This window comes from Bufo bufo, chromosome 6, assembly GCF_905171765.1.
Source record: "Bufo bufo chromosome 6, aBufBuf1.1, whole genome shotgun sequence".
Lineage (NCBI taxonomy): Eukaryota > Metazoa > Chordata > Amphibia > Anura > Bufonidae > Bufo > Bufo bufo.
The window spans coordinates 276,562,358-276,573,661 of NC_053394.1; the positions used below are offsets into that span (position 1 = coordinate 276,562,358).

An 11,304-nucleotide genomic window follows, 5' to 3' on the forward strand; every position below is an offset into this window, starting at 1 on the left:
TTTTGCTCAGGCACCTTCCCACAGGGGCAAGTGCCTTAGGTACTCCAAGGTGGCCAGCCATTAGCTGAGGAAGATTAGGGTGCACCCATGCTATCCCTTTAAGAGCTGAAGGGTGCACATGTCCTATGGGCACCGTAGATACAGGCCTCAGTCTGTGTGGAGGCAGACACAGCAGCGGGTGGTACAGACCCCTGCCATAGCACATATTGTGGTACAAGGTTTCATCAATCTACACAGGCCCTCCAGACAGCGCTGCCTGATTGAAAGGGGGGCCCCGGGCACTGGGGCCTACAGAAATCTAGTTATGCCTCTGAGAAACATGTAGCTCAAGTGGGAACAAGCACTGAATTAATCGTTTTTTTCTGGACAACTTATGCCAAAATTAGGAACAGCCAACATTAACAATGCAGACTGACAAAACAGCGCGGCCCTAATTATTAAACTTAGAGGCCACTACTTCTCTTATGGCTGTTTGGTACTCGACTGCAGCATGCAACCGTGACACAACTGTACCGTATGGTTGTACTCCTAGGCCTGATTTACACAGCAGTAAAGGTTCACTGTCTCATAACATAACCAACATTTCAATTGCCAAAATAGTGACATTTAAAGGGGTTATTCATCCCGGGAACGTTTTCTACAGATTCTCTAGCATGGCCCAACCTGCGGTGAGAATCATACGTGGTACCTGATCCCCACCACTGTGTTTCAGCTCTAGCAATGCTGTAGAAAACTGCAGCACTCCAATGATGCAAAAATTCTTCTTATTTTATTCACACCGAATGTAGCGATGTTTCGACCGCATTGTTCTTTATCAAGCTCTATTACTCCCCCTTGGGCGCCGCTGGTCTCGCGTCTCCCCACGTCAGCATCTTGTTTAATGCTGCCTGGTCACGTAGCCACTGCAGCCCATGGCTGGCCACAGAGGTGATGTCTCACCATTGCGTCTAGGTCACATGACGCATGGGTGACACATCACCTCGGCAGTCAGCCATGGGTGAGACGTCACCTCTGCAGCCAGGCATGGGCTGCAGCAGCCCTACGTCAAACTGGATGTTGCTGTGGGGAGACCTGAACCCTGCGATATAGCCAATACACTTTTTGGTGGGGTTTTCATAAACCCCTCTTCTTTTTCTGTCGGGTTTGCAGGATTGTCCTGTTATAATCAGTTTTGCTAGCAAGTGTGTTACTTTAGAGGACATTTGCTATCACTTGGGAGAGCACTTCGAAAAAAAAAAAAGTAGGTATAGTAAAAAGTCACACGCATATGGAAGTGAAAAGGTGTTATGAGGGCAGAGTCTGCATTTTAGGTAGAAAAAGAATACTTCAATTACAAGCTGTTTGCCAGTCTGCGCTCTACACTTCCGCAACGGAACTAAACTGCATCGGGCTTGTTTCCTGCAGGAGCGGTGCACTGGCTGCACACTTCCCCCGTGTGACACACACGCCAGCTGTTTTTCAGCAAGGGGAGAGAGGACAGAGGAAGATGTGAGCTGAGAGGTTAGTGCCCTGTGTGTCCGGGGATTACACGGCACAATATGGAGGCTCGTCCGTTACTCGGATTTCACGTGTGGTATTCCTATGGTCACTGTGGAGGTCACTTGATCCAGCATTGTGTCACCTTGTGATCGGTGACGAGTCTTGGTTCACAAATTCAAAACTCCATGGCAATTTTTGTGTCAATGAAACGTGGCTTTTCAGCTTATATGGTACTACAACTCCCAGCATGCCACAAATATGTTACCAACGGTCAGGAGATAATAAATTCATGTCTGTGATCATAAGCTTTACATTTTTGACATGCATTAGCAGCTGAAGACATCTGTGTTGGTCTCACGCTCATGTGTCCTCATTGCTGAGAAAATGAAGTTTTTAATGTATGCAAATGAGCCTCTAGAAGCAACGGGGGCGTTGCTGTTACACTTAGAGACTCTGCTCTCTCTGCAACTGCCCCGCCCTCTACTTTTATTGACAGGACCAGGTGTGATGATGTTCAAAGTGCAGAGGGAACGGCAGTTGCAGAGAGCGCTGAGCCTCTATGTGTAACAGCAACGCCCCCGTTACTCCCAGAGGCTCATTTGCATACATTAAAACATAATTTTTCTCAGCAATGTGGACACATATGAACACTGGACCAACACAGATGTCTTCCGCTGCCAAGTGCACATGCAACAGGTCAGCCAGGTTCATAGGTACAAACATGCTGACAGATGCACTTTTCCGGGGGCCTCCGTGGATGGCGTGCATTGTTCCAGGGGGCCTGGGAGGTGCAGTGTTTGACTTCCTTCTCCTTCATGTCTGCAGGGTGAACTGGTGGCGGCACTATGGCTCTAGCCTTGGGCAGATTCTGCTCTTCCTACCGGAGCAGTCTCTGGAGGTCGCTCTCTGGATGTCAGGAAGCTTTGGATAGATTATGTTGTCCTGGTCTGGGCCCTCAGGAGTCAAGTCTTCATACATCTGCCATAGCCTCAGCTGGACATAATAAGTGGTCCAAAGTGAAGCATATTAAGGGTCCAAAGGATGCAGCCAGGGCACGTCTATTTGCCAAGCTCACCATGATGATCAAAGTGGCAGTGAGAGGTATGGCTAATAGTTCCGTTATCTGGGACTGGTGGAGATGCCCATGATGTAATTTTACTGTCTTCTCCTTGCAGAAGGGGGGCCACACCCTGACTTTAATCCACAATTGTACCAACTGGTTGAGCAGGGCCGGCAAAGAAACATGCCGAAAGCTTCCATAGAGGTTGCAATTAAAGGAGCGGTAAGGGTCAGGAGTGATCAATATTTGTAATAAAGACAAATAAAAAAATAAATTGCCTCCGAAGGTGTACATATCCTTTAAGGGAGTTTCTCAGGAATTAAATATTAATGTTAATATTACTATTAATTTTACATCGTACTCCTGGTGACATGAGTCTATGATCGCAGACAACTCTGATTATGGACCTTTAACCCCTCAGATACCACGTCATTTGAAGGGTCCATTCACACATCCGTATGTGTTTTGCGGATCCGCAAAACACGGACACCGGCAATGTGCATTCCGCAATTGCGGACAAGAATAGGACATGTTCTATTTTTTTCGGGAACGGAAGTGAGGATAGGCATGCTCTGATTCTCCCATAGACTGCAATGGTAAATTATTGCAGTCTATGTTATAAGTGATCAGAGAATCGCATGTACCTAGAAAATAAGTGTAAACAAATAAAGAAAAATAACTAAAAAAACTCCAGAAACATATACAAATTTAAATCGCTTCCATTTCCCCATTTTACAAATATCGTAAATAAACACAATTTTTTTTTAAAGATAATTGGTATCACCACATCCAAAAATGGCCAAACTATTAAAATATGAGTATAAGTATTTATCCCATGTGGTGAAAGAAAAGAATAATAAATATCTAAAATGGTATCAATAAAAACTACAAACTTGCAAAAAATGAGCCCTCACACAGCTCCGTAGACGTAAATATAAAAATAAGTTATGGGGGTCAGAATATGGCAATGAAAAAGATGTATTTTTTTTTTCTTGAAAGTTTTCATATTTTTTTTAAATATGAAAACACAAGAAATATACAATATATAAACATATAAATGTGGTATCGCTGTAATAAAACTGACCCACAGAATGAAGTTAACAGGGCAGATTTACGGCATAGGAAAAGCTGTAAAAATGAAACGCATAAAACGTGTCAGAATTGCAATTTTTTTCCCCCAAATCCACTCCATTTAGATTTTTTTTTCTAGCATCCTACTACATAATATTTTAAATGGTGCCACTAGAACGTCCAACTTATACCGCAAAAAAAGCCCTCATACGGCTATGTAAATGGAAAATAATAATGTTACGGCTTCTGGAAAGCAGGGAGTAAAAAAAATGACAAAAAAAAACGGAAAATGGCTGCATCAGGACAGGGGTTCAAAATGACATGGCAGTGAGAGCTGCTTAGACAACAATTCAACAGTGGACTCCTCTCCTGCTTCATTCCGGAGGGGCACAGATGTGTACATTTTTTAAAATTTTTTCCTTTTTTTTTTTTTTTTTTTTATATCTCCAGGATAAATGTAAACCCACATCTTATGCACTATATCAAGCTCGCGGGCCCGGTGGATGTTCCCTAATTATCGAACTCTTGACTGATAACACCAATCGCTCTTTTGCAGAGCTAAGAGGCCTGCTGAATAAAAATGGGTACGTGATCCTGGAAGTACCGTATACTATTTATTACATGTTTTTACGGTGACCGGTGTCTAGAAGGGTTGTCTGTGTCCATTTGACAGTACACTGATCCCAACGTATCCCACTGCTGTGATCAGAGGGAACCTAGCAATAAGGCCATGTTCATACAGGGGTTAGGTACCAATTCTGGCAGAATCCACAGACATTCTGCAACTAATAGAAGGACCTCATTAACACTACCATATGTATTTTGTGGCCTGCAAAATACGGATGATGTCCGCGTTGCATCCGATTTATTTATTTATTTTTTATTATTTTTTTGCGGACCCTTTGACTTCAGTGGGTGGCCTGCATTTTACGGCCAAGAATAAGACCTGCTCAGTCCTTTGCGGAATGGACACACGAATGTGGAAAGCCCACATATCATCTGTGTGCTTTCCGCATCCATATGTTCCTTCCACGAAAAGCTAGAACATGTCCTGTACTTGACCACAAAGTGCAAATCAATGGGTCTGCAAAAAAATGGATGCAACACAGACGTCGCCCATATTTTGCCGGTCCAAGTTTTGCAGACCGCAAAATACATATGGTCGTGTCCATGAGACGAATCGGCCTCATGTTCCATATTCTTGCAGATTCTGTTCAGAGAAAAAGCTGTGGAATATCTCCATTGAATTATGAGACTCATCCACCTGCGGATCGGCTGGCCAATCTGCAGCAGAAATCTGAATTTCAGGTTCGGATTTCTGCTGTGTCTCCTGAACTGAGAGCACCCCTCTATCCCAGATCCCGTATTAGAGTATGCAGATACACTAGACAGCCCCATAAGTTTGGTCAGTATGTTTGTTGAAGCCATGATATGGGCACTAATACGAGGCCGCACCACGGATATCTGCACACTGAGGCCTTCAGGCAGTGGAGCCTCCAGCGGCAATGTGAACACAGCCTTGGAATGTTTCCCATTCCTCACTGTTCTTAGAAGATATTTCATTTCATTTCATTTTATTTATTTTTTTGGTTTTTCAGAGGAACCCACACTGATGTGTTGCATTGCTTTAACAAAAAGGGGATCGTGACCGTCCAGACCCAAGACCGAGATGGCAAACCTGTGCCGATGGAGCAGGCTCTTGACATGGCGATACAGGCAGGAGCTGAGGATGTGCTGGAGATACAGGATGAGGAGGAGGAGAAAGATGTCTATAAGGTGGGACGACAAGGTGTCCTATTTAGGGGACGCTGTTGATGAGCGTTAGGCTATGTTCACATGGCCCAAAAAAATGTTGTGTATTTGGACTTACATGGGGATTTTACACTGCATAATATGTGTTCAAAGCATCAAACAGCTTCCCATTGATTTCGCCCTAGTGCACGTGGGTGTGTATTTTTACCGAGCTATTTGAAAAATATGCTTGAAAAATGGCATGTTACTTTTTTTAACCCCTTCACGCAACATCACGTACATATACGCGGGGGAATGTGGTGCCTCACCGCATCCCCACGTGCATGTACGTGATCGGCTTTCACTGTCAGCGCAGGGAGCGAAGCGCTGAAGCTTCAGTGAAGCCGGCGTGCTGGGGTTGCTAGGCAACCAGAGAAGCCGGCAGGAGCTGTATTGGAGCTCTGACCCGCCCACGATCGCTGTGATTGGTCCATTACTGCAGAGGGACCAATCGGGGCAGGTAAGGGGGGGTTAGGGAGGGACTATGTGCTTCTCCTTCTCTGATCGCCCCAATTCCTGTCAGGGAAGCGATCAGAGAAGGAGAAAGTGTGAAAATATTCCCGACCTATGACGAGTATACTCGTCATGGCACACTGCTACTTAGCGCGCCATGATGAGTATACACGTCATGGCATAAACTGTCACCATGTCTGCAGACATGGTGACAGCGCTGGGATCCCGGCTGTCACACACAGCCAGGCACCTTGGGTCAATGCCGAGGGGGGTCCTGTGACTCCCCCCTATCGGCGATCGCTGCAAACCGCAGGTCAATTCAGACCTGCGGTTTGTAGCGCTTTCTGTGGTTTCTGAACCCCGCGGTCCCTGACCGCGGGGGATCAGAAACTTTAGTATGTCCAAAATAAAGATGTTTCACCCCCCTGCACCCCTGAATGATATTATGTGGGGCGGATGGTGCAGGGGGGGTGTCGCAGGCGGTGCGGTAAGGTGCGGGCGGTGCGGCAGGCGGGATCGCGATCCCCCGCCCGCCTCCCTTTCAATGATCGTTGGCGTCTAGTGGGTATACCAGGGTGCCAGCACATTGCTGGCACCCTGGTATAAACGGCTGACATCTGCGATGCGATGTCAGCCGTTTAACCCTTTCCATACAGCGGTCCGTACGGACCGCTGTATGGAAAAGGTTAACAGCGCAGGGAGCTCCCTCCCTCTCCCATCGGGGGGCTGCTGTGCCTTTGCAGCCCCCCGATGGGAGAGGGAGAGAGCCCCCCTCAGCCCTGTGCTTTCCCTTCCCCGTCTGCGCAGTTCTGACCAGTACTGAGCAGACGGGGAAGGTTCCCATGGCAACAGGACGCCTCTCAGGCGTCCTGCTGTCCATGGTGCTGAACAGATCTATGCTAAAAGCATAGATCTGTTCAGTGTAAGTTAAATACAGTACAGTACAATATATATTCTGTACTGTATTATACAGACATCAGACCCACTGGATCTTCAAGAACCAAGTGGGTCTGGGTCAAAAAAAAAGTAAAAAAAAAGTTTAAAAAGTAAAGTTTCAAAAAAACACATTTATCACTGAATAAAAAAAAAAAAAATACACTACACATATTAGGTATCGCCGCGTCCGTAACGACCTGATCTATAAAACGGTCATGTTACTTTCCCCGCACGGTGAACGCCATAAAAATAAAAAAATAAAAACTATGAGGAAATTGAAATTTTGCCCACCTTACTTCCCAAAAAAGGTAATAAAAGTGATCAAAAAAGTCGCATGTACGCCAAAAAAGTACCAATCAAACCGTCAACTCATCCCGCAAAAAATGAGCCCTTACAAGAGACAATGGCCCAAAAAATAAAAAAACTATGGGTCTCAGACTATGGAGATACTAAAACATGATTTTTTTTTGTTTCAAAAATGATATTATTGTGTAAAACCCTGATAAATTATAAAAAGGTAGACATATTAGGTATTGCCATGTCCGTAAGAACCTGATCTATAAAAATACCACATGACCTAACCCCTCAGGTGAACACTGTAAAAAAAATTAAATAAAAACGGTGTCAAAAAAGCTATTTTTTTGTTACCTTACATCACAAAAAGTGTAATAGCAAGCGATCAAAAAGTCATATGCACCCCAAAATAGTACCAATCTAACCGTCATCTCATCCCGCAAAAATGATACCCAACCTGAGACAATCGCCAAAAAACTGAAAAAACTATGGCTCTCAGACAATGGAGACACTAAAACATGTTTTTTTTTTGTGTCAAAAATTATATTATTGTGTAAAACCTAAATAAATACATATTAGGTATCGTCACGTCTGTAAGAACCTGCTCTATAAAAATAGCACATGATCTAACCTGTCAGATGAACGTTGTAAATAATAAAAAATAAAAACAGTGCCAAAACAGCTATTTTTTGGCAAATTTTCCATTTTAATTCATTTTTTCCCATAACAAAGCAAGGGTTAACAGCCAAACAAAACTCAATATTTATTGCCCTGATTCTTTAGTTTATAGAAATGCCCCATATGTGGTCGTAAACTGCTGTATGGCCACACGGCAGGGCGCAGAAGGAAAGGAGCGCCATATGGTTTTTGGAAGGCAGTTTTTGCTGGACTGGTTTTTTGACACCATGTCCCATTTGAAGCCCCCCCGATGCACCCCTAGAGTATAAACTCCAAAAAATGACCCCATTTTGGAAACTACACCCATCAAGGTATTCAAAACTGATTTTACAAACTTTGTTAACCCTTTCAGTGTTCCACAAGAGTTAATGGCAAATGGAGATGAAATTTCTGAATTTCTATTTTTTGTTACTTTGCCTCACAAAAAGTGTAATATAGAGCAACCAAAAATCATATGTACCCTAAAATAGTACCAACAAAACTGCCACCTTATCCCGTAGTTTCCAAAATGGGGCCACTTTTTTGGAGTTTCTAACCTAGGGGTGCATCAGGGGGGCTTCAAATGGGACATGGTGTCTAAAAACAATCCAGCAAAATCTGCCTTCCAGAAACCATATGGTGTTCCTTTCCTTCTGCGCCCTGCCGTGTGCCCGTACAGCAGTTTACGACCACATATGGTGTGCTTCTGTAAACTACAGAATCAGGGCCATAAATAATGAGTTTTGTTTGGCTGTTAACCCTTGCTTTGTAACTGGAAAAAAAATATTAAAATGGAAAATCTGCCAAAAATGTGAAATTTTGAAATTGTGTCTCTATTTTCCATTAAATCTTGTGCAACACCTAAAGGGTTAACAAAGTTTGTAAAATCAGTTTTGAATACCTTGAGGGGTGTAGTTTCTTAGATGGGGTCACTTTTATGGAGTTTCTACTCTAGGGGTGCATCAGAGGGGCTTCAAATGGGACATGGTGTCAAAAAAAACAGTCCATAAAAATCAGCCTTCCAAAAACCAAACGGCGCACCTTTCACTCTACGCCCCGCTGTGTGGCCGTACAGTAGTTTACGGCCACATATTGGGTGTTTCTGTAAACGGCAGAGTCAGGGCAATAAAGATACAGTCTTGTTTGGCTGTTAACCCTTGCTTTGTTAGTGGAAAAAATGGGTTAAAAGGAAAAATTAGACAAAAAAATGAAATTCTCAAATTTCCTCCCCATTTGCCAATAACTCTTGTGCAACACCTAAAGGGTTAACAATGTATGCAAAATCAGTTTTGAATACCTTGAGGGGTCTAGTTTCTTAGATGGGGTCATTTTTGGGTGGTTTCTATTATGTAAGCCTCGCAAAGTGACTTCAGACCTGAACTGGTCCCTAAAAATGGAGTTTTTGTAAATTTCGGAAAAATTTCAAGATTTGCTTCTAAACTTCTAAGCCTTGTAACATCCCCAAAAAATAAAATATCATTCCCAAAATAATTCAAGCATGAAGTAGACATATGGGGAATGTAAAGTCATCACAATTTTTTGGGGTATTACTATGTATTACAGAAGTAGAGAAACTGAAACTTTGAAATTTGCACATTTTTCCAAATTCTTGGTAAATTAGGTATTTTATTTGTGCAAAAAAAAAAAAAAATTTTTGACTTCATTTTACCAGTGTCATGAAGTACAATATGTGACGAAAAAACAATCTCAGAATGGCCTGGATAAGTCAAAGCGTTTTAAAGTGACACTGGTCAGATTTCCAAAAAATGGCCTGGTCCTTAAGGTGAAAATGAGCCCGGTCCTGAAGGGGTTAAAGGGGTGCTTTCATAGAGTGAGATCTGGGGCAAATCCTTCAACAAAATCCGCAAGTAATGCATGGATTTTCGGGTGGAATTGTAGCAGAAAAGCAGCAAAAAATGCACACGGTGCTTGATACGTCTGCAGCGTAATACGATACCAGCTAAGTTAGGTAGATGAGATTTTTCTAAATCTCATGTTAATGGTCCAGAAATTTCTGCACAGAAGTTGACTGGCAGTGTGGATTGTGAAATCCACAGCATGTCAATTGTGTGTGAGGATTTTCAGTGCGATCTGGGGGAAATTGGGTAAAAATCCACAAGTAGCACATGCAGATTTTGGTTTGTAAAAAATTGCACAAAAATCTGTGCAGAAAATCTGTATAAACTACTCTGTTGAATGCATATACCTTAAAGGGGTTGTGTCATATGAGACATTGGTGGCATATCGCCAGAATATGCCACCAATGTCATAGAGGTGTGGGATCCCACCCCCGAGCCTTGGCTATTTCCGGACGTCCCATAGAAGTGAATGGAGAGCCATCTCTCCATTCATCTCTATGGGACTGCCGGAAATACTTTTAGAACTCCCTGGAGGGTGGCTGAGCTTGCACCGTTCACTCTCATTCACTTTGGGGCCCCGTTCAAGAGATAGGTGCGGGTCCCATCTCTAGGACCCGCACCGATCTGACATTGGTGGCATATCCTAGCAATATGCCATCAATGTCTCAGGTGAGACAACCCCTTTAAGAGTAATGTTTTTATTGAACAGGCAGAATTAGGTAAAATAATGGAAATGGCAGAAGCAAAACACAAGCAGAAATAAGACGGGAAACAAAGAGGTTGTGTGTGGTATTACATACAGTTCAGTCACCTTCACTTCATTGGAGCGGAGCTGCAGTACCAGATGAACCTGTAGACAAAGGTGGCACTGTTTTTAGAAGAAATGTGGACAGCCCCTTTAATAAATCACACACGCTATATAGAATATCAATTTCCCCAGATGTGGTACTTGCTGATAGAGATGGAAGATCGTGAAATTCTTAAGGGTGCAAGACATTGACACGATCATTTACTTGAAATTCTTTCTTTGCAGTATGTCTGTGGTTTACCCACACTGCGAGACGTCCGCAGCCAGCTCATCTCCTTGGGATTAGTGCCCATCTCCTCCGGGCCGGAGTATTTGCCAAACATCACCGTAGAGCTCTCTGACACTGACAAAGAAAGGGTCTTCAAACTCTTGGAATTGATTAAAGATCAACCAGATGTCATGCGGGTCTACGATAACATAGAATAGCAAGAAACCCCTGAGGAGCAGCCGGCTCGTAGAGCCGAGTGGAAGGGACCGTACAGCTACAGAACTAACGGCTTAAACCATAAACTCCGTGTGGGTTACGAGTTTTATTTCTTACAAAGATCTACGTGAACCTAGATATGTAGTGATATCGCTCATCACTGAACTGAATCTGCCGCAGTTTAAAGGAGTTTCCACTCTTCGGATATTGATGATCTGTTGTCCGGATAGGATGGAAGAGACATCGCAGGCCAAGGAAGCGCCAAGCGCCCGATCCCTTTCCTGCACTTGATTGGCGGGGGGTGTCAGGAGTCAGACCTTCCCCAATCGGATATTAATGACCTATCCTGGCGATATGTCGTCAGTATTTAATTCCCAGAAAACTCCTTTAGGCTGTATTCACACGACCGTATGTGTTTTGCGGTCTACAAAAAATACGAAGAACGTCCTTTTGGCATTCGTATTGCATCCGC

At 43.6% G+C, this 11,304-nt stretch overlaps 1 protein-coding gene across 3 annotated transcripts; it reads left to right on the top strand.

The window, feature by feature from the left end:
• The first annotated feature begins 1,421 nt into the window (after nt 1-1,421).
• LOC121003276 (translational activator of cytochrome c oxidase 1) lies at nt 1,422-11,296 on the top strand. Of its 3 annotated transcripts, none has more exons than XM_040434979.1 (6): nt 1,422-1,491; nt 2,303-2,580; nt 2,655-2,761; nt 4,061-4,194; nt 5,209-5,386; nt 10,634-11,295. In XM_040434979.1, the coding sequence occupies exons 2-6, from the start codon at nt 2,325-2,327 to the stop codon at nt 10,832-10,834; spliced, it is 876 nt and encodes a 291-aa protein (XP_040290913.1). In that variant the 5' UTR covers nt 1,422-1,491; nt 2,303-2,324; the 3' UTR covers nt 10,835-11,295. The 3 variants fall into 3 exon arrangements, with proteins under 3 accessions (XP_040290913.1, XP_040290916.1, XP_040290915.1); XM_040434982.1 differs by having other exon boundaries at nt 1,440-1,500; nt 2,305-2,580; nt 10,634-11,296; XM_040434981.1 differs by lacking the exon at nt 1,422-1,491 and adding an exon at nt 1,501-1,631 and having other exon boundaries at nt 2,305-2,580.
• The last annotated feature ends 8 nt before the right edge of the window (nt 11,297-11,304 follow it).

What these genes read in the sequence shown, in the direction of transcription:
- LOC121003276 (XM_040434979.1), top strand. Translation starts at nt 2,325, where the DNA reads ATGGCTCTAGCCTTGGGCAGATTCTGCTCTTCCTACCGGAGCAGTCTC. An exon ending in GATCAAAGTGGCAGTGAGAG is followed by an intron (nt 2,581 to 2,654) that starts GTATGGCTAATA and finishes TTCTCCTTGCAG; the next exon opens with AAGGGGGGCCACACCCTGAC. An exon ending in AGGTTGCAATTAAAGGAGCG is followed by an intron (nt 2,762 to 4,060) that starts GTAAGGGTCAGG and finishes TTATATCTCCAG; the next exon opens with GATAAATGTAAACCCACATC.